This window comes from Aspergillus brunneoviolaceus, assembly GCF_003184695.1.
Source record: "Aspergillus brunneoviolaceus CBS 621.78 unplaced genomic scaffold BO95scaffold_13, whole genome shotgun sequence".
Classification (NCBI taxonomy): Eukaryota; Fungi; Ascomycota; class Eurotiomycetes; order Eurotiales; family Aspergillaceae; genus Aspergillus; species Aspergillus brunneoviolaceus.
In genome coordinates, this window is record NW_020290743.1 from 207,335 (window position 1) to 230,874 (window position 23,540).

A 23,540-nucleotide genomic window follows, 5' to 3' on the forward strand; every position below is an offset into this window, starting at 1 on the left:
TATCTAAGTACATGAAAGTTTTAAAAATAATCATATACTACTTTTACTGCAGCAGCGGCACCCCTACAAAACAAGCAAAGAGGATTTACAGCCAACCATTCCAGTAAAGCAATCGATTCCACTCACTCTCATAAATCATACACTCGTATCCAGCCAGCGCAACCTCCCAGCATCTCGTAAACCAACCTCCCCAGCCCAGCCCACCTCCAGCTCACCCATCCCGCAGACCCCATATATACACTACACTACCTAGTATCCAAACCCCCACCCCGACGCAACCCCACAACCCCGAGCCCAAGCCCGACCCCGATTCCAACCCCAAACCCCCCAGGCGTACCAACCACAGACCAACACCCCCCCGTCCCGCCAGCATCACCACCCGAACTCGCCGAACCCGAAGAAGGATGAGCATGCGCCTCCAATCCCGCGTCCCCGTCACCATCCCATTCCCGCTCAGCAGCAGCAGCAGCGTCCGCAACATCCGCAACATCCATCCTGGCCTTGCCCTTGCCCTTCCCCTCCCGCAGAATAGGCGTATCTCTTCCCATCCGACTTCCCATCCCTTCTCCATCCGCCTTCTCCCACGTGAACGAACTGCCACCCTCCCAACTCCCGGTCCCCTCCTCAAGGGTATCAGGATATCGATCATAGACCAGCGAATACATCTCCCGAGGGGTTCCGTCTCCCTCCCCTTCCTCGCCCAGGACAAGAAGGCTGGGCCCCAGATCCAGGATGCTGATTTCGCTATCTGTTAGGGAGAGTTCGCGGTGGCGGGGCGGGATGGTGATTGGGTGGTGGTGTATGCTGGTTCGTTTGGGATGGTGGGATGGGAGATGGTTATGGCTTGGGGTTGGGGTGGGGGTCGAGGCCGTAGTCATCATAGTGTAGATCTGCTCTGTGGTAGTTGTGGGTATGGTTGTCGGGGAGGTAGGCGTGGCTGTGCTGTGTTTGTTGTTGAGGGTGCGAGTGAATCGGAGAGGAGGAGATGACGACGACGATGATGCTGACGGAGGTGGAGGTGGAGGTGAAGATGGCGATGCTGCGCGATGCATTTCGTGGCTGTCTTTCATTCTCTCTTCGGTTGTTGAGTTGGTGGTGGGATGCTCGTGGTACTGGAGATTTTCTCGTCTGTAGTCTGGAGGAGACGAGATAGGATGGATGGATGAGCACCGCAGCAAAGAGGCGGACCTGATAGCAGGTTAACTGCAGTCCCAGATGGAAATCCAGTTAAAGCCCCAAAAATTGGATAGATGACGAAAGCAAGAGAGAAAAAAGAGTAGACGCTTTTTGGAATGAGAGAAGAGCCTGAGCCTGTAGGCCAGAAGTGAGCGAGTGAATGAGTCCCGTGCCTTCCTGATCGGGTGATATGCTCTTTGTCTGAAGACTCTGGGTCCTACAGGTACAGTACGGTGGCTGTCGTACTTGTACCTTACATGGTATGTGGTAGGCACCTATTCAAATGTCTGGCTGGCCATGAAACTATCTTCTTTATCACCAGGTACGTTCATTGTCGGGGCTGCCTCTTTGTTCACTTAGACTTCCTCAGATCATCGTTCCACAGCACAACCTCCCTGCTATCTATAGTAGCCCCCATTAACGCCCCCGACCTTACCAGCTGACTGGGACTCGTATAGCGCTGATCACTTGAGGCTCTGTTCATGTCGATGGACTATAAGAAACATTGAATTTGAATATGTATTGGCTGCATATGCTGAACACTTAATTATTCTGGAATACATCCCGAGGGCACAATCAACCACTTATGTACTGTACCGCTATCCAGCCCTTGCAAGCCAATTACGCATCAACCTCATTGTGACACCAGCGTATCACAACCACGTGGGCCGTCTGTACATCTCTCCTCTCTACTCCGTACGACACCACCTGACAAGTACCTAGTAGAGTTCGATGCAGCAACTGCTGCTCTACCATCTTCATTCACGAACAAGCTTTTAATCAGGCAACCCCCCCCCCCCCCCAGTTGCCCCAAACATTCCACAAATATAATGCAGGGACGCCTCTCAGCCATCCATCCCCATAAATGCAATGCAGCCCCCATACCTTCGCCACCCATCCTTGCCAGACCTGACGAAGCCATCATCTCTTCCCAGTGGGCCCCATCCAGTCCATCAGAAGTCGAATGCAACCATAAGAACTCATCCACTTCGTACCATGATATCATATAAATCCCCACAAGGCCCAAAAATTAACAATCACCCGACCCTGGCGCTGTATAGAGAACACCGTGTATCATTCATTTCACGTTTCCAAAAGAAAATAACAAAGAAAATCATCTCGCCATAAAATTATGGCAAAATTCGGTCTTCCTCGTTCACCTGCAATTCCACCACTGGCAGATCGTCATCGTCGTCGTCATCTCCATCCCCACCGAATGGGTGCAGCTCCTGGAAGGAGGTCTCCTCCGTGGGCGTGCCAGGGAAGCCAAACCCCCCTCCGGGGCTGTCAGTGAGAGCCGCCATCCGGAGGTCGGTGTCGCTGACGTCACCGCCACCAACGGCCTTGTTACTGTCATCGTCGTCGAGCAAATCATCATCAGAGATCGATCCCCGTTGCGCTGCGGTCATCTGTGAAGGGCCGTGAGCATCCGAGATTTGACTGAACGACCACGAGGGCGGGTCCACGTGGCGGAACGGGCTGGGTTGCGGTCCGTGTCCGAACTCCTCGTCTTCGAAATCCATACCTGACAGTCGATTGGCTTGGCCCATGCTCTGCTCGCCATACGAGGGGCTGTTGGAATATTCCGGCGGCGAGTCTTCATCCCCGCTCTTCGCTTGCGTTCCAGTTCGCAAACCACCATCTCCCAATTGGTGAGCTGCTCCGACTCCGGCTAATGCGCTCGACGACCCATTGCGGGAGGAGCCGCCGAGACGCCGACCTTCCCCCGACGGAGACTGCCCGCGCGACTCGCTCTGGGAGTCTGCGTCGCTACCTGGACGTGTCGATGCCTCGGTGATCTCTTCGAGAACCTTGCCACCCAGGGGACGATCGGAACGACGGCGGTAGAACAAGAGGTAAGCCGACGAGGTGACCACACTCTGCGGATCAAGGGGTCGCGACACAGAAGAATCTAGGTTACGTTAGTCAGCTAGAGTCAACCAGATCGGCAGCACTTGCGGCAGCATACCATTGTATTCGTTCCATTGACCGGTCATGAAGTTCTTGGCGTAAGCCGTGTAGTGACCTCCTCCAAGTCCACCATAGTGATTGTCCACAGCGAAGAGGTCGTAGATAAGGCTCTTGCCTTCCTCCGGGGCTTCGACTCGGCCGCTCATATCGAGACCTTCCACTGGGAAGTCGACCAGAACATCAAGCTTGTCTCGGAAACCGCGGCTGGCGCTGAATCTCTTGAGATGCATGACCAGAATGTCAGGCGTCTTCCAGAGTTCGAATTTCTTGCTAGCCCGGCGATGCTCCTTGCAGCGAGGGCAGTACCAGGCGTCATTCTCGGAAAGAATCTCTTCCTTGTTAAACTCATCCAAGCACTCGTACAGAGTGACGCCTCTCTTCTTGCGTGTCTGCCGAAGTGCGCGCTTTTTGGACAGCTCCGGATCCGGGTGCCTCTCAACGTTGGTCCACGTCGGGCTACCACGGAGAGAGTCTCTGCCTATGTCGCCAGAGAACAGAGCATCGTAGGCATCCTCTGTCCAGTCGACCACGATGCCTTCGCCCGGTCGGATCATGGGAGGAGCTGGCTTAACAGGTTCAGGCGCAGGGCGTTTGACGTCGGTAAAGACGTCAGAATCGCCAGCAGCGCTGTCCGGACTCTGTTTACCCGAGCTTTCCTCATCGGATTTTTCAGTGGCTGTTTCCGAAGCAGCATCCGTCTGGCAATGCGAGTCAGTGATTTCCCAGAACTAACGAAAAGGCAATAGAATCAGTAATACATACCTCCTGCTTCTTCGGAACGGGCTTTGTCTTGATCCTGAAAGACATCCGGGGGTACTCCTTGTGGTCATCGACCGAGGAAAAGCCAAGAGGGACTACCTCGTTCGATCTGATGATCTTCATTTCAAACAAGCCACGAAGGTTCGAAGGAATGCCACCTTCACGGCGAGCTGGAGCATCTGCTTGAGTGTCTTCTGCGTCGCGCATCGAAACATCGACAATCCCGTCCTCCCCGTCGACTGAAGACGTCTTGATCTTGGAATCAGCTGATTCTGCGTCATCATCGTTCATGACAACAGTATCTGAGTCTTCCTGATTGGACTCGGTATCATGGACTTCGTCGAGGAAATCACGCGTTGTCATGGAAGCCACCTGCGCGAGAACTTTCCGGAAGATAGCATCATAGTCGCCGAGCTCCTCCCTGTTGATGACAACATAGGAAGGCACACCGAACAGGGGCCGCAGGGTGTTCTTCGGGTTGTTCGACCTTGGCTTCTCATAACGATTGAAGATAGGCACAAGCAGTCGATCCGCCCTGGGAGAATCGATATCCGGAATCGCCTCATGTTCTGACCGATTGAAAGAGAAGTAACTCTTCTGGGGTTTGTCTGGGTTGTAGTTGGTCGGAACAGACTCCACCTCATAAATGGCGATATCGTCGTTATTGCTGATCTGGCATTCGGCGATAGAGTTTGCGTTGTCAAACATCTTGTAGAACTTGTGCTTGTAGATCTCAGCCATGACCAGGCGTTGAGGATCAGATCCCATTTTCTTGGCGACCAACTCCTTAAGAGACTTGATGCTGGCGTGCTTGTCCATCTCCACATCCACAATGACCGGCTTCTTATTTAAAGGGAAGTAGAAAAGCTCCTTGCTCCAGAGATTTTCAATCGGAAGCTGAAGGGTAAGATTGTTGAACGGGTCGAAGATAATGCTGACCTTGTCACAAGCGGGACAGACGAGAGTAGACTTGTACATGCCAGCGAAAAGATCCGTGACCACGGAATCGTTGCGAGCCTTGTAGATTTCCCAGCATTTATCGGCAAACTCCTTCAATTTCGCCTTGTCGTGGACCATGTCATCCGTGGAGTCTGGCTTCTCGATATAGGGCTTCTTCTGGATTCGGTTCAGGTCTTCCTGCAGACCATCAAGAAGGAACAGAAGGAACTCCTGTGAGTCCTGCTGTCCGTAACCAGAGAATGCCGGACCATAGCGGCCGATAGTTTGTTTCAGTTGCCTAGGCGCAAAAGATGATTGGCCTGCCTCGTCGTAGATTTGGCGGAGCAGGTTGGCATAGGCCTTAGCCACATCACCATTGTGGGCCAAGGGGTTGCTAGGGTTGAGATCTTTCTTGTACACCTCATCTAAAACCCACCTGTTAGTACAGATACTTAAGATCGGACCAGCCCGGTGAGCGCGAGATACATACTCAAGAAATAGTAAGTCAGTTCCTCCACGCTACGGACACACTGCAGGGCAGAGTTCATGTAGCATGTGTTGCCAAGGTTACTCAGACCCGTATTGCCACGGGGTTTGCCATCCTTACGCCTTCCCCTGGCAGGCTCTGGGACTGGCGATGAGCGCCCACTTGTAGCAGGGCTCTTAGTCTTCGTCTTGGTAGAAACCTCGGTCTTGAGGTTCCCGGTTGGCACCCCCAGGCGGTTCAGAGTCTGCTTAGAAGCTTCGGATACCCAGTCGCCCTGTTTCCCAGGAAGTCTCTCTTCGAGTACCACGATATCACTGCCGCCCAGCCCGACAAGATCTAACGGCATGCGACCGTTGTACTTGGGGTTAGTAGTTTGATCAGTAGCGTCTTCCAGCAGCTCCCGCTGCGAGCCTTCGGAAAGGGAAAGAAAGGTGTTGAGATCAAGCACAAGACTGCCCCCAGCGTGGGGCGCAGTTGATGCGGAAGGCGCTGGCGAGGCAGTCCGAGAGGCAGCTGGAGTGACCGCAGCGGAGGTGGTGGCACTTCCAAGACCATCCAGGATTCTCCAGACGCGGACCTTGGTCGACATTTCGATTCTTGCAAGGTTCTTTACTTGCTTGAGCCATTTTTGGAAACTTGTGTGCCGACTGGCAAGATGTCGCACAGGCAGCATGTTCTTCTCCTTGAGTGACTTGGGGGTGGTTCCAGCGGACGGGTTCGTGAGCTTCAGAATCGTGAAGATCGGAGGGTTGATCTCGTATTGAATGTTCTCGCCTTCGCCCGGGGGTGCGGTGTTGTGGGCGTAGCGGACGATGGCGGGAGACTGCTCGGCAAGGCCGTACCACTGCATGATCAGGTCCCAACCTCCCTGGGGCACGATCTCATAGTCCTCTCCAAGCTGCAAGCCCGGTCGCAGGGGGACAAACGGCTCTCCATTTTCGTCCTTGAAGCCTGTGTTGGCGGGGTCAGTGACCAGGACGATATCGGAATTGTCGACCGGGCCGATCTCCCCTTCGGCAGCGGTCTTGTCCGCCTGGTCCGCATGGGTAGAGCTTCGCGCAAACACGCGCTTCAACCACGACATGGATACCACATATCCTTTCTGCTTCCTCTGCATAGGTTGCATCATGAACCGGGTCACTTGCGCCACCTGGTCATCGAAGGAAGGAGGCTCAGCGGATGCGACGGAAGCCTCCGCTTTTGAGTGGGCTCGTGTCTCGGTGGACGCCGTATAGGTGGACATGCTGGACGGAGTAGGATATACATTGTCCGAGATGGAGCTGTCCTCGTTGCCAGTTGAGTTGTCGTCTTCCGATGCAGAGGTGTCCATCGCATCCGGCTGGTCGGAGTGAGGTTGACTATCCTTCGAGGCGGGAACCTGTTCCATCACCACATCCTGTTCAGTGTCTGACGCTCCGCGAGCGTGAAGCTTTTCGTCCGAGCCCGACATATCGGTCGCGGGATCGCTGTGTAGAGTCAACCCAGCGCAGGCGGCCGAGGGGTAGTCGACGGCACTACCAGAGGGATCCGGGGTCGGGGAGGGAGGAGCGGAGGAATGAGATCTGGTTCCCAAGACTTCGTCCTGCAGGTGGGCGGGAATGTAGCGGGGAGGCGGTGAGGTCGATGAACTCTGACTGCGGTTCGAAGGGGAGGTGGGCGAGGAGCGGCGATGAGGCAAGGCCGAGGAGGAAGAGTGGGAGTTGGAGGAGCGGTCGGAGCTAGGAGGTTGACCGTGACGTCTTCCGGCCTGCGAGGCGAACGACAAACCCGGAAGTGTTCCTGGTCTGCGAGGCTCTGCTACCTTACGGCGCTTTGTGGAAGACGTCGTGACGGTGAGCTGCGCACGTCTCGTGGCAGCTCGAGGTAGCACGATAATTGGGGGAGAAGGAGTGAATGTGGGTTCGGGGTGGATTTTAAAATGGAACCTGTCGGAGAAAGATCGAAATATGTATGGTGTAGGTGGGAGGAAGGGAGGGAGGGAAGGAGGTAGGGGTGTGGTGATATGGTCGAATCCGAAGCAAGAAATTAAGTTACTTTTAGACTAGAATGGAGGGGAAGGAGAGGGTCCGTGGAGGGCAGTGGAAGCCGTGGAATTATGGTGGACGGTGGACGGTGGACGGTGGACGGTGGATGGTGGAAACGCGATGAAAGGGAAGGAAAGAAGGTGGATTCGCTGTTGAAAAGAAATTCCGGCCTCCGTTCAATCATCGGGAGGAATTTGGTTAGTCACTGACTGCGAGTACATAGTCACGGTAACTACAGAGGTAACTAATTGCATACCGTTAGAACACATGTAGAGTGTCAGACAGACACTTAAATTTGCTTAAATTTGCTTTTTCTTATTTTTAATTCACTATTTTACTTTTCTCTCTTCTCTTACGTAGAATTGCTACTAATTATATCTTTGTATGTTCCCAGCCCGGGACTGTGCATATACCTTCACCTACTCAGTACCTTGTGCAGCACTGTTCTCTCTTAGTGTTTATCTAACCTCTTAAGTGTTCACTGACTGAGAATGCCTTTACTCTAGACGCCAGTCCCCTGCACCTCTCACATCGGTCTCACTTCTAATAAAAGCTTGAACTTTTCAAGACTGAGCGGACCCTCTACAAGCGTCCAAAGGCTACAAGGCATCCCTATAGCAACAGAACCCTAGAACAAACAAACATGCACTGAACTATACAGTACCATCATAACACGATCAAAAGATCAATCACACATGGCCTGGTCGCACAGCTGTTTATCGCTCCGGACCCCGAGGCATAGACCGGTCCAATCTTACAGTCAAAACCCGCCAATCAGCTTGACGACTGCATTTAAGTCCACTGGCATGCATCATCCACCTTACTTTGTACCTTACTTACCGAGATCTCCAGATCTTGCCCAGGTTGTCATTGGCTACAGTGTCCAGCACAATCGGTAGTAGACTAGCTGGCCGGGCCTAGTACAAGATGCTAAGGCTGTCACCTCTCCTTTATCTCTTTATCTCCAGATTGTTTGCTCATCACTGGTATGAGCGGGTTGTCCATTCCAGATATCCGCATAGTTTGAGCGATTGTTACGACTGCTCCGCGAAATTATATCATGTGCCTTACATGATTGGGATCTCCTAGCGTGCAAGGCTCAGCCGGATCCGTGGCGATTCTCGAAATAACCTCCACCGATCTCATGGAGGTTACCATCAAAGTCTGCTGCCACTTCCACAGTCCTTCGTCAAATCCGGTGATCTTCGATGCAACACATTCACACCAGTTGGCAGCCATCGAGCGCTAGATTATACCGTAAGAGGGTTGCAAAGAGAAGCCCCAATGCCCGTATAACTTAGAGTCTGCTACTGCATCCTCCCCCAGCAACACCACGTATGGCCTGGATGGGGACGACGGTGGTTAGTCACCCAATGGCAGACTGCTTCCGAGGCCGGGTTGCTCTGCGGGCGATTGTAGGTTCGGTGCCGGCCATATACTATACCTATATTACAGCTCTAATAGGAGTGTTCTTGTTATCATTTCATTTCTATGAAGAAAAGCTAGAGTCTATCTCGCCAGAAGACAATCTACCAAGCCAAGCCAAGCTAAGAAGTCAAAAAAGCCAGCACCAGGCTGCCATCACACCCCCTACAACACCCAAATCCTCTATACCGGAACCGGCCAGCCATCCACATAATCCAGGACATTATAACCCAGTCGCGCTTCCTATCCACAAACCATCAAGTTAGCTATAAATTCCCTAGCACAACAGACACCAAATCACAGAAAGAGAGGGAAAAAAAAACATACATGAAACTCATACCCCACCGAGGTATTCACTACCACCCACAAAGAAAAGTCAGCATCAAGCCCCAGCAAATCCATGGGAAAAGAATCAGAGCAACTCACGATAATGATAATAAAGCACATCCTCCTCCACCTCCACACCGAGAACATCATCGTATCGACGATGAACCAGGACCCCCTGGCCCCCAGGCGCATACACCTCCCCATTCGACCCATACGCAACCTCCCCGCCGCCCTCCACCAGGTCCCGGCCTTGCTTATCCACGAATGGGCCGCGGGGACTCCTCGAGCGGCCGACCCGGATACTATACCTACATTGCGCGGCAGATTAGCACAGCTTTTATACGTATACGCAAGTGTGCGAGAGTCTATCCCATCACAGCTCCAAGCAAGAGCAAGGGAAAAAAAGGGAAAAGGGCACACATACTCCATCCCCTTCCTCGGCAACCGCTCCGGCTTAAACCCACAGCACTTGCCCCAACTAAACCACAGATAATACCACGGCGCGCGGTAGGAGATAAACGGGCCCTCGACGGGATGCATCCCCGTGGGGTCGCCGCAGATCCCATTGGACTTGGGGATAGGCGGGTGCACCGCCCGCGGCTCGTGGGCGAGGTGCCGCACCTCGCGGTTGCCCGTGTAGTCACTCCCCAGAAGGTCGGGGGTGAGCGGAATCTGCCAGATCCCTGTCCAGAAGGAGCCGAAGGTCAGGTAGCCTTTTTTCTCCGTTGGCTTGGGGCTAGAGGGAGAGGTTGAGAGGGGGTTGGGGTCTTCTCCCTTTCCCTCGCCTTCGGTCTGGGGGATTTCTTCTCGGGAGAATAAGAGGCGGGGATGCGTTTTGTCTCCCACATCTTCTTCTTTTTGGGGTTCCTTCTCTTCCGGTGGGAGAGAAGTGATTATAACACTCACGTCGATCGCATTCGCGCGATCCATCGGGTACAACCCCGACCCTGTTCCTACGCCGGACCGGATGATGACTCCGTGATCCACCCATCCCCGGGGTCCCGGGTCCGACGAGGTAGCTACCCCGATTGCACTGCGGCGGCAGCCGCTGTGGCTTGTCGCGTAGTAGCAGTAGTACGTGCCATTGTGGGCGACGACCGTGGGCGCCCAGGGCGCTTTTCGGTCGCCGATGGGGAGGACGCTGTCTGTGGTTAGGACGGTGCCGATCTTGGTCCAGGGGCCGGAGAGGGCCGGCGCGGTGTGAATGGGGATGTGCGGGCCGGAGCCGTAGGCATAGTATGTCTTCACGGGACGTGCTGTGCGGGTTTGGTGGGCTGCGTTTGGCTTGGGGTTGGAGTTTTGATCTGGCTGGGGTTCGGGGTGAGAATAAGTGATAATGATGCTGGGGTCGTGGATGTGGAGTTCTGTTGGGTTGGTCGGGGGATAGACCGGGGATACTGGGTCGTCATGGGCTTTATTAGCTTTGTCGTCGTCGTTCGCGGTGTCGGTAGAGTCTGAAAGTGAGCTGGGTGGTTGTGCACGGAAGTGGTTGCGTAGGATGTATAGCACGAAGAAGAAAAGCGACAACAGAGCGGAGACGCGGATGAGGCGACGGAGTGAGTGGCGCGAAAGTAATGGTGGTGATGCTTTCCCGCTGCTTTCTTCGTCGAATTCCGAGTACGTCGAGCCCATGCTCAATAGGCGAGGTCTGGTGGGTGCGGTAGCGTTCATCCTGTCGAGCGCGACTGAGAGAACTGAGCTCGCAGGATGGCTAACAGCACATTGTGTTCATCGATTTTGGTGGCCAATGCTGGGTTGGTGGGTGCAGATCAGGACCGCAGGGTCTGGATCTTAGTAAGTGGTGCAGTGGTGCAGTTATCAGCTTCTGCTGCTGCTGCTGCTGCGTATATGTGGATGCGACCCTGAAAATCGCCGGTGAATGGTGTAACAAGTAGATTTAGATTGTCGTTATCATTATAGCTTGCTTAGTGAAGACAAGTCAATGCTAAGCATTAGAAATCCTCCTACAGGAGAGCAGCATCTGCCGTCATGGTCAGTGATTCAGTCGCCATTGGTTATCAAGACCAATTTCTGCACGCCCCAAATGGATTGGATCTCTATTCTCCGACCCGCCCTGCCAAGGCTAACTTCAATAGGCGCAGTACATCAGGAATTATGGTGCTACATCGAGGTCAACGAGGACTTTAAAGGAACAATCTATCAGGGCGGAGAAATAAATTAATTGCCGAAGCGGTGGAGCCGAAAACCACTCCTCCTCACATGCAAGAAAGACATCACAGATCTGCAGTCAAGACATCAACGCAGTCAATCGCACATGTTAATAATTGCAGTGCGATCCATCAGTATCCCGAATGGCGTAGCTCCCAGCATTTCTAAAACATAAACACCAACGCCCAGCGCTTTCCTTTCTCAACTCTGCGCCAAACCGCAGACCACGACAACCATTAACGACTACTTACTACCGTGCTTCGATTTTCTCCACCTCGTCCTTGGCCTCCGTCCAAGTCTCCAAGTTCTTGCGCGCCCAGTCTAAGTGACACCGCGCATACGCGACCTGTCACGATCCTCGTCAGCATGATTCAAACCTAGTTCAGGCGAGAAGAGCCCTACCATATAGCGGCGGAGGTCCATCTCCTTATCTTTCTGGAAGCGTTTCAAGTCTTGCAGTACTCCGGCACTTGCATCTTTCACGTCTTTTTCGGACACCGTCAAAGCTTGTTCCAGCTATCGCGTCATCAGTCACGGTTCTTTCAAACACCTAGTCAGGCTCCCTTACCTGTTGCAAGCTTTCTTTCGTTTTTCCAATCTGATCTCGGCGAGTCCTCTCTGGATCAACATCCACAAATCCATGCACCGCATGACTGATACGTCCAAAAATCTTGTTGGCCACAAACGTTCCACTAGATGTCTTGCGGTGTGCGGGGGGCGAGGACGGGCCAAAGTCTGGACGGCGGTGAGAGGCGGCTTGAGGGGCGGAGGGATGGGAGCTGATAGACTCGCCATGTGTAGGGGGGAAGTCTGAGTCCACCGAAGCATTGTCCTCGTGGCTGCCAGGACGTCCTTCGCTCTCGGGCCCGCCCGGAGCACTGGCGGCTGACGAGACCGACAGCGATCGTTGCGGTCTCGTGGTTGCGCCTTGAGGAGATGAGCGGTTCAAGTACTGCTCGATTCGTTGAGCTTCCATTTCACTGCGCTCAAGTGACTCGAGCAATGTTCTCTTCTTCGCCAATTCGTCTCGAGTCATCTCTTCTTGCACCCTCTTAAGAACGCGGTAACGTAGAACGCTGCGCACCACGCTGGCAAACTGCGCGCTTTCCCGCATGGGCTCTGCAAAGCTTGCACTCAAGGCGGCGGAAAGCTCCTCGGTCTCAATATAAGACGTATCGGCCGCCTGGCCGACCCGTTCGATAGCAGCTGCGACGGTCGGGGATTGCTCTGACAAGGAGAAACCGTTGTACCGTGCCCCCAGCTCCATCAGGTCCGCCGATAAGGACGACAAATGAGCGAGCGTCCGGCGGTTGACCTTCTCAATGTTGCCTTGAAGGAGCAGTTCTAGCTCACGGGTGGAGGCTTCGAAATTGATGAAGTAAGGATCCAGCTCTTTCTCGCTCAATTTCCGCGACTCCGGTGGGAAACGGCCGAGCACATCTTGACTGGGGGCATCGTTCGGGGTGCCGGACGGCGCAGTCCCGGACGCCGACTTGAGCTTCGCCGAGGCCGAGGGCACCGGGAGCCAAGCATGAGCGGGTGTTGGGTTGGCGGGATCGAGGGGAGGAGCTTTGAGGTTGTTCTTGGGGACAGAAGATGCGGGGTGGGAATGGAGGACTTCGCTCTGAGCAGTTATCAGTACCTATTGGGCGGGCGTGCACTAGCGGCTGGCGCAACCTACCCAGCTGACATTGGGATCCAGGAACCTCCACCAGACTCCGTCTTCTCGAATTTCCTTCATCCGACGACACCGGTTCAGAAACACGGCCAGCATTCGTTTCCGAAGGTCGATGATCGCCGTGTCTTCCTTGGCCTTGGTGGGCTTGGCGGCGTAGTCCGCCATGGTGTGTTTCTCCGGAATGGGCGGAACGACCAGCGTAGGATGAAGATTGACAAGGGTTTGGCGCAGCGAGGCGAACTCCGAGTATCGTCTCCGGACTTCAAGGTCCTGCATGCCGTTAGCATCATTTCCAGTACTGAGCTACCGCATTTGCCATACTCCTGTACGTATCGTATAGACGATGAAGCTGCCGCCGCCCTCGTGGTTCTTTCCGGCGTCGGTTATGAGGATTGGCATGTCGGGGTTCTCGTATAAGATCTGCTCTATCCGGCTGTCGTAGACGCTCTTGCGCATGTATCCCTGGCCGGTGTGTTGGTTCGTGTACGCTCCGTGGTCATCTTCGTCGCTCAAATCTTGTTGTTGCGACAGGAAGTCGGGAGGGTCTTGGGTGGACGATCGGCTGGAGGGAGAGGGCGGGGTGTATTCGCGATCGTAGAGAGCTTAAGGCACGTTAGCGACGAGCGTGGCTATAAAGTGCAGAGCGTAGGATTCATACGAGGAGAGAGATTGGCCGAGTGCAAAGATTCCGACAGATGCGCCTCAGTGTCGAATGCGCCGTACGGGTTGTTATCCTCGTCGTTCCACATGGTGTTCCGGTGGGGGAGTGGCTGGTCAGAGCAGCCTTGCTAGTTCTCAGCGGACAGACAGGGGGATGAGGGTCATGGAATGCTAGTTGAGTTATGTGAGACAATCGGATGATTCAAGCCAGGTACGGAATAAATTGAAGGATACGAGCGACTATTGAATGGTGGAACAAACAAGCGAGAGAGCAAGAGAGAGAGAGGGGGGGAAGGAGAACACTGGATGGAGTCGGCGGCAGGAAAGTCACCGCCTGGAGATGCAATTCGCGGGGATCAACGTCACCGACTCGGGCCGTCCGCAGAGACCATCGCCGTCGTCGCTTACTATTTCGAGCATCACTGCTACTACTCAGTTACTACATTACAAGAACGGATGCATCCCTCCCTCCGAGATCTCATCCAGCCATCATCCCCAATGTTACCACTTTACCAACTGACTTCTCCCGCGGGCCGACCCTCGTCAGCTGGGTTGTTGTTTGGATATGATTCCCATTCACCACCATCAGCTCCATGATCAGGCTTATTCGAACCAACGCTGCTCGCTGCTCTCGAGTTCTTATGCCCGCTCGCGCGACCACCAAACATGTCATGTAAGGACTGAGCCAGCGCCGGTCCCTGATCCGGATGCCAGCTCTTAGGTGTTGACGCCTGAGGGGATGGGTGAGCCGGAGCAGGATCAGGATCAGGGGCGTTACCCCACGAATGGCGAGCATCGTTATCGTGATTGTCATTCGCAGGAGGACCCCACTCATTATTGTTATTCTGGGTCTCGACTCTGCCATGGTTGTTGGCATGCGAGTCCCACTGGTGATCGTTCCTGTGGGTCTCCGCTCTGTGGTCCATGTTGAGCTCGCGATCGTGCCGGGGGGGTTTCTTCTGCGTAGCTGTATGCTGGGACTTCGTTAGAGCCGGGCCAGGAGGATTCGTACGACGGGAATTGCCCGGCTCCCTGACGCGGACTTCCACCCAGCGTCTCCCGTTGGCCCTGGCGTTGGAGTGGGTGAGGGTGACGAGCTCGCGTGCGCCCTCGCGGCGTCGCACGGATCGGCCATGGAGCTGCTTGGACCACCACACGCTGAACAGGTAGGCGCCGATGATGATGGAGAGTAAGAGGGAGAGGAGTATGGCGATGATCACCACGTTGCCGTTCATCTTGGCTTTCACGTGTGGACGGACGGCCTGCTTCAAGTCTCAGTCATATTGAGGGCCATAACAATTTTCATGCTTTCACGTACCGCTACAGAGGCTATGTCAAGCGTAGGTGGGCTGTTCAGGAAAGTCTGAGAACATATGGGCTTTTGCTAGTTGTAGAAAGAGGACGTAAACATTGGCTGATATGCCCATTGCCATGGCAGTGAGCTGAAAACCAGTTGTGGTAAATTCTGTGCTGAGTTGTGTTCTATCATGGTGGAACGTTCAGTTTGCGTACAAGTGAATCATTACTATCCAGACACCCTCCCCCGCCACACTTTTATTTATACCTCTTAATAACATCATGCGTTCATGAAGATTCCAATGCCGCCTGAATACGTGAAATCCAATCATCGTGTATCAAGGATGTCTTTCCGTGTGCAAGCAAAGCTTGAAGCTTCTCCTTCATTTCGGCCACGCGCTCCTGTCCCAAGAGTCGGGAGGCAGCAGACTCCTTGCAGACTGCTACGGTCGCCAGGCTGAAAAGTCGCACTCCCAAAGTGAATGTTTCAGGCTTCGAGGCCCAGCCCAACAGCCCGTCCTTCTCGGCAGTGTCCATAAAGACATCTCCCAAGCAGGACAAACCATTCGATACCCAGGCGAAGATTGCCTGGATGGAGGCATCATCATATGATGCTTCCGTCAACCGGATCATTTGCTTGGTCCACACATCGACTTCACGAACGTCATCGATGAACAGATTCTGCTTCTCTTCCTCGAACAAAATTGTGCTTTCCTTGCGGAGGTCAGAAAGAACGGTGGAAACAGGCACAGACTGAGCGATGGAAGTGCTGATCCGTGGTTCGGAGCCAGTCATATAGGCAACAGCTCTCTTGCGAAGCTGCTGCGAGTTGTGGTAGCTTTGAGCGATGAACGCGGAAAGAAGCTCGCTGGCGTTTGTAGGAGACAAGGCGACTGCCTTGGACGGGGATACTGAGGAGTAAGACAGCACCCATGAGGCAGTCGGAGCGGCAAGGTCACGCAGCTCCTCGTCGTCATCGTTCAACATGTCGTAGAGGACCAGGTAAATATCCAAAAACGCCTTATCAGTGAGTGGGGCCTTTCCAGCAGGACGCAGAATACGGCCAAATGCTGAGACGGATAATACTGCAGCGAGACGGGTGGTAAATTCCTGTGATTTGTTAGCACATACGATCCAGACATAATAAACAGTCAGGTGCGTACCGTTTCTTCTCGCATAGCGAAGCGAAGACGAGTGGCCCACTCATTGATGTCGTTCTCAGAACTCTGGTTATTGGAAGCAATAACCTTGGCAGCGAGGAGACTGCCGTGAAGTTGTAATTCGGCGTCAGACCTATCCCGGTTCCAGATGTGCTGGCTTGAGCCATGCTTAAGTTGGCCTTCTAGTGCTCCCCATGGAAGATCGATCTGAGGGAGAGCCTCATTGCGGCAGTCGAAGAGAACTTGCAACTTCGATGCCAAGGACGCAATGGCTACTGCCTTGACTTCCTCAGGATAGTCTCCCAAAATGACAGAGGAGTACAGGCCGATCAACGTTTTTCCATACTGCTCTCTAGGCCCGAATATTTCCTGCAGCCTTTCCAACAACCACTGACCAGCATTGGGGTCGAAATTCGAGACAGTACGAACGAAAGGCTCAAGATCGTTGACCCTTCCTCCAATGAGCATATGCAAGACGGTGACCCACGAGATCGCCCGACGGAGGAGCGACGAGGCTCGGGTCGTGCTCAGTGACTTCCAGGATGGATGAGATGTGTCGAATACGAAACCCAAGATGTCTTCAAAGGCATATTCAGTGGTCAGAGACTCAAAGGTAGAAACCAAGCGGACTAGTGAAAAAGAAATTAGCAATGCTTTACATTTCACGTCGGGAACCTCCTTACGCTCAGAGCCCGAGTCGATACTCTTTTCAACCACGTCACTCAAAATCTCCAGAAGCGTGGTCGCGATGAATGGAGATTCTGCGAGCTGAAATGATGCGGCGAAAGTCTCCCGTACTAGAGAGCCCACGTGGTCGATGTTTTCTGCGCATTGTCAGCAGAAAGCGCATAAGCATACACAAAGGGTCATACCGTTCCAAAAGGCAACTGAACTGGCCGCGAACCGGCGGAGAGAGTACTTGATGCACAATGCTTCGCCATGAAGGTAATCCTGCGTTGTGCTATCTCTCTCGACGCCGATTAAGGTCTTGATATTGGTCAGAATGTCCACACGCTTCAACAATGATGCGTAGACTCGAGCCGCGTGCTCTCTGATACCCCAAACAGGACTCTTGAGTTGTTCGCGGACAAGACCACGCAAAACCTCGTCATCGGTACCAGTCACATTGGGGACCTTCTCAGCGATCAACTCCAAGGCTGGGAAGACACGCTCAGTGACCATTGCAGTGTCGCTGGAGTTGGTCTTTTCGGATGGAGTGAGAAGGGTGGGAAGAAGCTCGAGAAGGCCAGGGTACTTCTGGAACGAAACTCTAGCTCCGGGCTCAGAGCCGGATTCACCACCAAAACCCAGGCCGGTGCCGGTGCGGCACATGCGTGTCAACAAAGCGCGGAACAGCATGAGACCAGAGTTGCGGAGGGCCCATCTACCAAGGTCAGAGTCTTCTGAGCTAGGGAGGTAAAAGGAATACTCACATAGGAGAACCAAGACGCTCGGCCGACAGACGTAGGGCAGGCATGATGAAGGGCTCTGTATGGGGGCCAAGCTTGGTATTCGTGAAAATGTCCTTAAGGCAGTTCATCGCATGAACCTGGGGCAAAGGTGTGTCTTGTCTAGTCTTGTCCTGTTCTGCCGGCAGATGGGAAATTTCATGAAGCTCTTGTATAACCTGCTGAAACAGTGGCCCACCAGGCTTCGACGAAAGAATTCCGACAACCAGTGCGGGAAGACCAGCCGAACGGCGGGTGAGCTTAGACGCCGATTCAAAGATGGTTTTCTTGGCTTCCTACAGAGTATGTGAGCATCCGCCAAGTCAAGTAACCTGAAGACCAGATTCTTACCTGATAGAATCGGTGGGGAAGCCCGGAAATCGCTGGATCGCTCGACTGCGCACAGCGCTGGCAACAAGTAGCAAACGTCTGCGATACCGTTGAAAATGCACCTCTATGCCGAAGCTCAGCGAGCTGAATGAAGCTAAGAGTCCCCAGCTTATCAAAATGTTGCTCCGTGAGCCCATGGTCACCTGGAGGGCTATACGAGTTGTTGGAAAGAGTCGCGTGGAGAAGAAGACTGTATGGGTCAGCAATGTGTCTTGGGTCATCAAAGAATCCCATACCTCGATTCTCGCAGAGCGCGCCAAGAATAAGAGAGGATGTCCTTGGGGCCGACGCCTAAATCCTCGATCGGGTCGTCTGTATGACCTTCTGGAGAGTCGATGCACAGGACAGGTCGAACCTCTTCCCATATCCGGTCACAGACGTGCACGATTCTAAGGTGGAATGCCCTCCATTTATCATAGTTCGTGGACTTCTCGGACACCAAGGAATAGAAATCGGAGGTTGAGGCAATATATCTGGATAGCGGATTAGCAGGAACTAATCGAATCAGGCAGAAAGAAGGTACCTGAGCGCAGAGATATAGCCGTGCAGAGGTGCATCACGCATTGAAGAGTTGAACAGACCGCCTGCGGAGGAAAGCTTCTGCTCCAGCTTTGCTAGGAGATACTCGACAACCGTTGATTTAGCTTCCCACCACGATGTGGAAGTGTTCAAGCTCTCAGACGCTGCAGCACAGAAGAGTATGTGGTAAAGGCGAGCAACTGTATCGGCGTAATCAGCTCTGCTAGTGTTACTTGCCAGCAGCTCCGCCTTTGACAATCCATCAATGATTTGAGGTTGCCCTGTCAGTGGCTCGCCCTGTGGCTGCGAATCACTGCTGAAAAGAACCTTACGGGGAAAAAGGTTCAAGAGGTACAGAGAGGTCGCGCGCACTTCCTCGAATGGGTCAAGCAACAAATCAACCAGTAGCCTGAGCAAGGTGGAACTGAAGATGTCCATGTTGCAGATCCAACGAGTCTTGTTATTATCTGTGGCGCTGTACCGGCTATCAAGTCCAGATTCGATGAAGAAGATAAATGTTTTCAGCGCAGCAATGTGGCGTGGATAAGAGGCCGTAGGTCGCAAGTCAGCTTTGAGAAAGTTGAAGTACTCATTCAAGCATTTCCCAGTGACGGAGGCATCGAAGAAGTTCATCTGAGCGTCCTTGTTTGCAGTGGCCTTCTCACTCTTCAAGCGATCTTGGTCCTCTAGGATTCCACCTTTCAGACGGACGACCAGCTTACGGACTAAGCTCAATACCTCTCCTCTCGAATAAGATTCTGATTCACAATGCAGAGAGGGCAATCCATTCAAAATGGCTTTCATTGTAGCGGATGAGACGGCTTTGGTCGAGGAAGGTGCACTGATCAACAAGGATAGGGTTGCAATCCTGATAGTCATATCGTGGTGGAAGAGAAATTGTCCGATCACCTCACTCTTCAACACGAGCGCACGGTCGGCGTCAGCAGCCGTAGAGCTGGGTTTACCGATATAGTCTAGTCGCAACATGAGCAGGGGCAGTAGACATGGCAGGGTCTTAGACTTACGATCTTCGTGAACGAGTCCAATCTTCTTTGCTACCTGTAAAGAAGCGAACAAGACCATGAATTCAGCTATGGGCGCATCGCTCATGTCACCCGCTAGCAGACTTTGGAGAGGGAACTTCTCAATGAAAGTCCGGAAACCGATTGCATCCACCTCAAAGCAAGGCTGAAGAATGTAGTTCGACATATACTCCAGGTCATCGAGGGTTCTCAGTGTGACGTGACGGACAGGTGCCACCCAGAGCGACAGCAGGTGACCGAGTTCAAATGTAGCCTTGATCTTCTGAAGAAAAGCAGCCATCAGATCCCCGGATGAGGCCGCAAGCTCCGGTTTGGTTGCGCGTGCCAACAGACCCAGAACAAAGATCTCGACTGTCGTCCGCGAGGTATTGTGTGATGAGACACCATTCATAGAGGCACTGTGGCTATAGGGGGAGACATCAATCAATAGGGCGTCGCAGTCTGCCTGATACATAGGGGCCCAGCTCTCATAATTTGCGTGTAGCCACTGGTCGAGGAGCGAAATCAGCTCCGTAGGCGCAATCGCATTCTTGCGGACAATCATCTCAAGGGAAGCGAAGGAAGCTTTGAGGCGAGCACGAGGTTCACCAAGCAGGATACTGGGAATCGTGAGCTCGATAATCTTCTTTTGAAGGGAGCTCCTATCAAATTGCTTGCGAGTCTTCGCCAGGAGCAGAACCAAGGACTCCATAACCTGCTTCATTGGCTTGGGCTTGGCATCCTTGTATCGAGTCATGAAGACATCGAAGACAGACAACCAGGTCTCGTCAGAATGGACGATTTGCCTTGTGGACTCATGCTTAGAAACAAGAGCTGCATCTAGAAAGGCGCTGAGCGCATTACAAGCTGCCGTGGTATGGGAATGCGACAGAGAAGCGGTTGCATAAGTGTCTAGTAGATTATGATAGACCCGGTTCACTTTCCTTTTGAGGATGTTAGGAGATTATCACACAAAGATAGACAACGCTCTTGAACCAAGAAAGAACACAATGAACGCAATGGTGGATGAGATGAACAGAGGTCTTACTCGGAGTCATCACATGCCCGGGTGAAATTCACTAAGGCACCCTTGCCGATTTGCTTGAGGGTCTCTTCCGGCAAGATTTGCATATGCTGTGCGATGGGCTCCATCTCTATGAATGCCGCCTCCATTCGGGCCGCAGAATTGGGTTTCCCTTCCATGAGCTGTGTCTTACAGAGATCGCATGTCCAGGCAATTGCGACGACGACTCCGACAAAAAACGAAATCCAGTCCAATTAAAGATCTTTTATCAATCCCCGCGTTCCTGAGCGAATGACTTTTTGCCTCTTGGTGGATTTTCGAGAGCGGGTCTCCCAAAGAGGCCTAGCGTCGGGAGAACCATATTCCTTTTGCCGCCGCGCATCGCCGGAGGAAGGCGGTGGAAGGCGGTTGAAAGGTTGGTTAGCAGAATTCCGTCACGCCGAGTCACGGGGCTGAAGTTTTTGTTCTCCGAGAAGAGACCTTAACAAACCCGCAAGTTCCATTTGAACTGTCAGAAGCTCAGTCCAAGTTCTTCCTCTTCCTCGCGACAAGACCTCCCCCTCCTCAGCAAAGCGCCTGCTGGCCACAGATCCCCGTTTCCTTTTCCTTCCTCTTTCCTCCTTTACTTCATTCTCTGTATTCTTTATAATATATCCCATCCCTCCCCAAACATGTCTATCTGGGATTCGCTCAGTGGTCGCAAACAGGACAAGGGTCCCGGCGCCTTCGATCCTACCAGCGCGCAAGATGCCACTTCTTTCCTCTCCGAAATCGCCATTCCCGATCCTACTCAGCTTCATCCCCTTGCTGGCTTGAACCAAGATACCCTCGACTACATCTCCCTCGAAGACTCCGCCCTCGACCAGCTCCCCGGTGACCGTTCGGTGCTGCCCTCCCGCGGATGGTCGGACGATCTCTGTTACGGAACCGGAACTACTTATCTTGCTGGATTGACAATCGGAGGTGCATGGGGTTTGGCTGAGGGCCTCAAGAAGACGCCGGTATCGGCACCCCCGAAGATCCGCCTCAACGGTGTCCTGAACTCGATCACGAGAAGAGGTCCCTTCCTCGGTAACTCCGCCGGTGTGGTGGCCATGGTATACAACGGCTTCAACTCAGGTCTGGGATACGCACGTGGCAAGCACGACGCGGCCAACAGCATTGTCGCTGGTGCTCTGAGTGGAATGGTCTTCAAGAGTACCCGGGGCCTGAAGCCCATGCTGATCTCCGGCGGCATCGTCGCGGGTATCGCGGGATCTTGGGCTGTACGTGTCAATCGTCCTAGTTTCGCTGTTTTGCTCACAATCGCTAACGGTTTCTCTCATAGGTGGCGCGCAAGGCATTCCTGTAGATGTCTCTAAATCAGTCGATTCAGTTGTATTTTAGCACTCGAACTCGAGACGACGACCTTGATCCGATCATGCGTTCGAGAACCCATATGATGTGTATGGCCTGTTTCACCAAAGCGGGAGAGGTTGATTTGTTGCTTCACTTCGACATGTTCACGTTGTATTAGAACGGTTTCTTTTCTTATCTTTTCTTTTTCCTTCGCCCCCAATTCTCTCGTCTTACAGATCTCTTCCCTCTGGCGCACAAAGCATCTTATTCGCATTCTCCATGGTTTTGGACCGGCATGGAAATGGATTTTTGTTTCGTTAACTCTCTGTACATATAACGGACTCCTGGGTTTGTGGTTCTTGCGGGCGAAACTGTTGCAGGTTTCATTTTCGTCATCTCAAGCAACCTTAATGTTAGTTCACACAATAAAAAGCATGGGACTAATAGCGACTTCAGATCAGGTTCTGCGCTTACGAGTTCAAGTTGGAAGTAGGATTGTCTTTTTGGGGAGTCGCATAGCAGTGACAGTCGCTACGCTCTAGGGTCGCATGAGGTGCAAACCGAGCATTGCATTGGGATACTTGTAGTTTGCCTGCACTACCGGACTGCGGCATATCCGAGCTCGTCCTGTCGACGGATGCCTCAGGCTACATGACGGAAAGCGGGCGTGGGAACCAACAGCCTCAAATTAACTTGTGCTTCCAACCACAGTCGCCTGTGACACGCTACAGTCATTGTCACGGCTTCTAAGATCTCAGAGAATTGAGCAGAATCTTGACATGCCTTCACTCTGCGCATACCAGAGTGGATTCCAACGCCGAGACCATTCAAAAGACGATATCTACACCAATTGCACGTCATCTTGGAACTCAAAACGGGGAGATTTATGGCTTGTGCTGGTATTTCTTCGTATCTCAAACTGCGGCTCTTCGTCACTTGGACATTGTGGCTTAAAGTCCGGTGATGACAGCGAGGTTGAGCTTCTAGTTGTTTACGATACCTCGACCACTGTAGCTTTTCTGTGCTTTGATACATCCTTCTGTGATCCACACCACCCTTAGAGCTGAACTATCTATTAGAGCTGTTGTAGTCCTACCTATGACCTCTTGAAAGATAAAGTGAAGATGTAATAACTTGAGTATATATCAAACTACCTTCGATATGCTTCTGAAGCTAGCGTTGCTGGTATGTATACTTGCATCTTGAAATAGGCTTCTTGCCCCTCCAAGAAAGATACCTAACATTACTATCAGTATAGGACTGATTTCGAATGCTTCTGCTCAGAGCGCTTCTATAGATGAATACATCTTGTTATCAACACTATATTGTCATCAAGTATAAAGGTTGTTATGTAGCGACGCCGTATCACTTCTAGACGGCCGACTTGAATAACAACTTGTTGTACCTCAAAAGTGACTTTTGTCAACGTCGAGTTCAAGACGCTAAAGTCTTTTATGTCAAGGCCAGATGTACAGACCTTGAAGAAGCGTGCCTCTTTCAAGTCACAGCTCAGCCTACTCAAGCATAGCCTTATTTAGTTTGTTGAGGGCGATATGACCTGCCCAGATGTTAGAGACTAAGAGATGAGAAGAAAACTGTTAAAGGGAGAAGATGGGCTTGGTCTGGATAGTATTTGAGGACGTGAGACAAGGGTAAGTAAAGAAGAACAGAAGGTTATAGTGTCGAGGTGGAGGCATGCGAAATGGACACGCTACTGAGCCTCGGCAG

At 52.8% G+C, this 23,540-nt stretch overlaps 9 protein-coding genes across 9 annotated transcripts; 3 read left to right on the top strand and 6 right to left on the bottom strand.

Moving 5' to 3' along the window:
• Window positions 1-43: 43 nt before the first annotated feature.
• BO95DRAFT_512130 (uncharacterized protein) lies at window positions 44-1,485 on the bottom strand (the record flags this gene model as incomplete). Its single annotated transcript, XM_025591497.1, has 2 exons — window positions 338-1,485; window positions 44-63 (listed from the first exon to the last, which is right to left on the bottom strand). The coding sequence occupies exons 1-2, from the start codon at window positions 1,068-1,070 to the stop codon at window positions 44-46; spliced, it is 753 nt and encodes a 250-aa protein (XP_025445149.1). The 5' UTR covers window positions 1,071-1,485.
• Window positions 1,253-2,174, top strand: BO95DRAFT_43702 (uncharacterized protein). The gene is made up of 3 exons (XM_025585258.1): window positions 1,253-1,498; window positions 1,635-1,850; window positions 1,900-2,174. The coding sequence occupies exons 1-3, from the start codon at window positions 1,434-1,436 to the stop codon at window positions 2,039-2,041; spliced, it is 423 nt and encodes a 140-aa protein (XP_025445150.1). The 5' UTR covers window positions 1,253-1,433; the 3' UTR covers window positions 2,042-2,174.
• BO95DRAFT_471545 (putative ubiquitin-specific protease UBP12) lies at window positions 1,976-7,625 on the bottom strand (the record flags this gene model as incomplete). Its single annotated transcript, XM_025589600.1, has 5 exons — window positions 1,976-3,088; window positions 3,146-3,845; window positions 3,910-5,270; window positions 5,336-7,257; window positions 7,567-7,625. 5 exons carry the CDS (start codon window positions 7,623-7,625, stop codon window positions 2,307-2,309), a joined length of 4,824 nt encoding a protein of 1,607 aa, XP_025445151.1. The 3' UTR covers window positions 1,976-2,306.
• Window positions 7,626-7,790: 165 nt separating this feature from the next.
• Window positions 7,791-8,703, top strand: BO95DRAFT_440115 (uncharacterized protein). The gene has a single exon (XM_025585883.1). The coding sequence runs from the start codon at window positions 8,052-8,054 to the stop codon at window positions 8,253-8,255; it is 204 nt and encodes a 67-aa protein (XP_025445152.1). The 5' UTR covers window positions 7,791-8,051; the 3' UTR covers window positions 8,256-8,703.
• A 166-nt stretch (window positions 8,704-8,869) lies between these two features.
• On the bottom strand, window positions 8,870-11,016 carry BO95DRAFT_440116 (Arabinanase/levansucrase/invertase). Its single transcript, XM_025585884.1, has 4 exons — window positions 9,533-11,016; window positions 9,208-9,416; window positions 9,109-9,137; window positions 8,870-9,024 (listed from the first exon to the last, which is right to left on the bottom strand). The coding sequence occupies exons 1-4, from the start codon at window positions 10,777-10,779 to the stop codon at window positions 8,965-8,967; spliced, it is 1,545 nt and encodes a 514-aa protein (XP_025445153.1). The 5' UTR covers window positions 10,780-11,016; the 3' UTR covers window positions 8,870-8,964.
• Window positions 11,017-11,269: 253 nt separating this feature from the next.
• On the bottom strand, window positions 11,270-13,916 carry BO95DRAFT_383340 (PX and BAR domain-containing protein). The gene is made up of 6 exons (XM_025583416.1): window positions 13,614-13,916; window positions 13,277-13,557; window positions 12,959-13,225; window positions 11,846-12,901; window positions 11,680-11,793; window positions 11,270-11,623 (listed from the first exon to the last, which is right to left on the bottom strand). The coding sequence occupies exons 1-6, from the start codon at window positions 13,702-13,704 to the stop codon at window positions 11,528-11,530; spliced, it is 1,905 nt and encodes a 634-aa protein (XP_025445154.1). The 5' UTR covers window positions 13,705-13,916; the 3' UTR covers window positions 11,270-11,527.
• Window positions 13,917-14,016: 100 nt separating this feature from the next.
• On the bottom strand, window positions 14,017-15,124 carry BO95DRAFT_440122 (uncharacterized protein). The gene has a single exon (XM_025585885.1). The coding sequence runs from the start codon at window positions 14,848-14,850 to the stop codon at window positions 14,125-14,127; it is 726 nt and encodes a 241-aa protein (XP_025445155.1). The 5' UTR covers window positions 14,851-15,124; the 3' UTR covers window positions 14,017-14,124.
• A 75-nt stretch (window positions 15,125-15,199) lies between these two features.
• On the bottom strand, window positions 15,200-20,753 carry BO95DRAFT_407754 (THADA/TRM732 family protein; the record flags this gene model as incomplete). The annotated part of the gene is made up of 10 exons (XM_025584079.1): window positions 20,499-20,753; window positions 19,454-20,394; window positions 18,433-19,402; window positions 18,146-18,382; window positions 17,871-18,099; window positions 17,505-17,815; window positions 16,944-17,455; window positions 16,755-16,895; window positions 16,075-16,700; window positions 15,200-16,021 (listed from the first exon to the last, which is right to left on the bottom strand). The coding sequence occupies exons 1-10, from the start codon at window positions 20,651-20,653 to the stop codon at window positions 15,200-15,202; spliced, it is 4,944 nt and encodes a 1,647-aa protein (XP_025445156.1). The 5' UTR covers window positions 20,654-20,753.
• A 195-nt stretch (window positions 20,754-20,948) lies between these two features.
• Window positions 20,949-22,253, top strand: BO95DRAFT_440123 (protein transporter TIM23). Its single transcript, XM_025585886.1, has 2 exons — window positions 20,949-21,739; window positions 21,802-22,253. Exons 1-2 carry the CDS (start codon window positions 21,146-21,148, stop codon window positions 21,823-21,825), a joined length of 618 nt encoding a protein of 205 aa, XP_025445157.1. The 5' UTR covers window positions 20,949-21,145; the 3' UTR covers window positions 21,826-22,253.
• Window positions 22,254-23,540: the final 1,287 nt, after the last annotated feature.

Bases quoted from the DNA above. Each gene is read 5' to 3' on its own strand.
- BO95DRAFT_43702 (XM_025585258.1), top strand. From the start codon at position 1,434: ATGGTATGTGGTAGGCACCTATTCAAATGTCTGGCTGGCCATGAAACT. The intron at 1,499-1,634 runs GTACGTTCATTG...GGACTCGTATAG, and splicing joins ACTATCTTCTTTATCACCAG to CGCTGATCACTTGAGGCTCT. The intron at 1,851-1,899 runs GTACATCTCTCC...ACAAGTACCTAG, and splicing joins CACAACCACGTGGGCCGTCT to TAGAGTTCGATGCAGCAACT.
- BO95DRAFT_440115 (XM_025585883.1), top strand. From the start codon at position 8,052: ATGGCCTGGTCGCACAGCTGTTTATCGCTCCGGACCCCGAGGCATAGA.
- BO95DRAFT_440116 (XM_025585884.1), bottom strand. From the start codon at position 10,779: ATGAACGCTACCGCACCCACCAGACCTCGCCTATTGAGCATGGGCTCG. The intron at 9,138-9,207 runs GTGAGTTGCTCT...TGTGGGTGGTAG, and splicing joins TGTGCTTTATTATCATTATC to TGAATACCTCGGTGGGGTAT. The intron at 9,025-9,108 runs GTATGTTTTTTT...GTTTGTGGATAG, and splicing joins CGGTGGGGTATGAGTTTCAT to GAAGCGCGACTGGGTTATAA.
- BO95DRAFT_383340 (XM_025583416.1), bottom strand. From the start codon at position 13,704: ATGTGGAACGACGAGGATAACAACCCGTACGGCGCATTCGACACTGAG. The intron at 12,902-12,958 runs GTAGGTTGCGCC...ATAACTGCTCAG, and splicing joins TGGATCCCAATGTCAGCTGG to AGCGAAGTCCTCCATTCCCA. The intron at 11,794-11,845 runs GTAAGGGAGCCT...ATGACGCGATAG, and splicing joins CGAAAGAAAGCTTGCAACAG to CTGGAACAAGCTTTGACGGT.
- BO95DRAFT_440122 (XM_025585885.1), bottom strand. From the start codon at position 14,850: ATGAACGGCAACGTGGTGATCATCGCCATACTCCTCTCCCTCTTACTC.
- BO95DRAFT_440123 (XM_025585886.1), top strand. From the start codon at position 21,146: ATGTCTATCTGGGATTCGCTCAGTGGTCGCAAACAGGACAAGGGTCCC. The intron at 21,740-21,801 runs GTACGTGTCAAT...TTTCTCTCATAG, and splicing joins GTATCGCGGGATCTTGGGCT to GTGGCGCGCAAGGCATTCCT.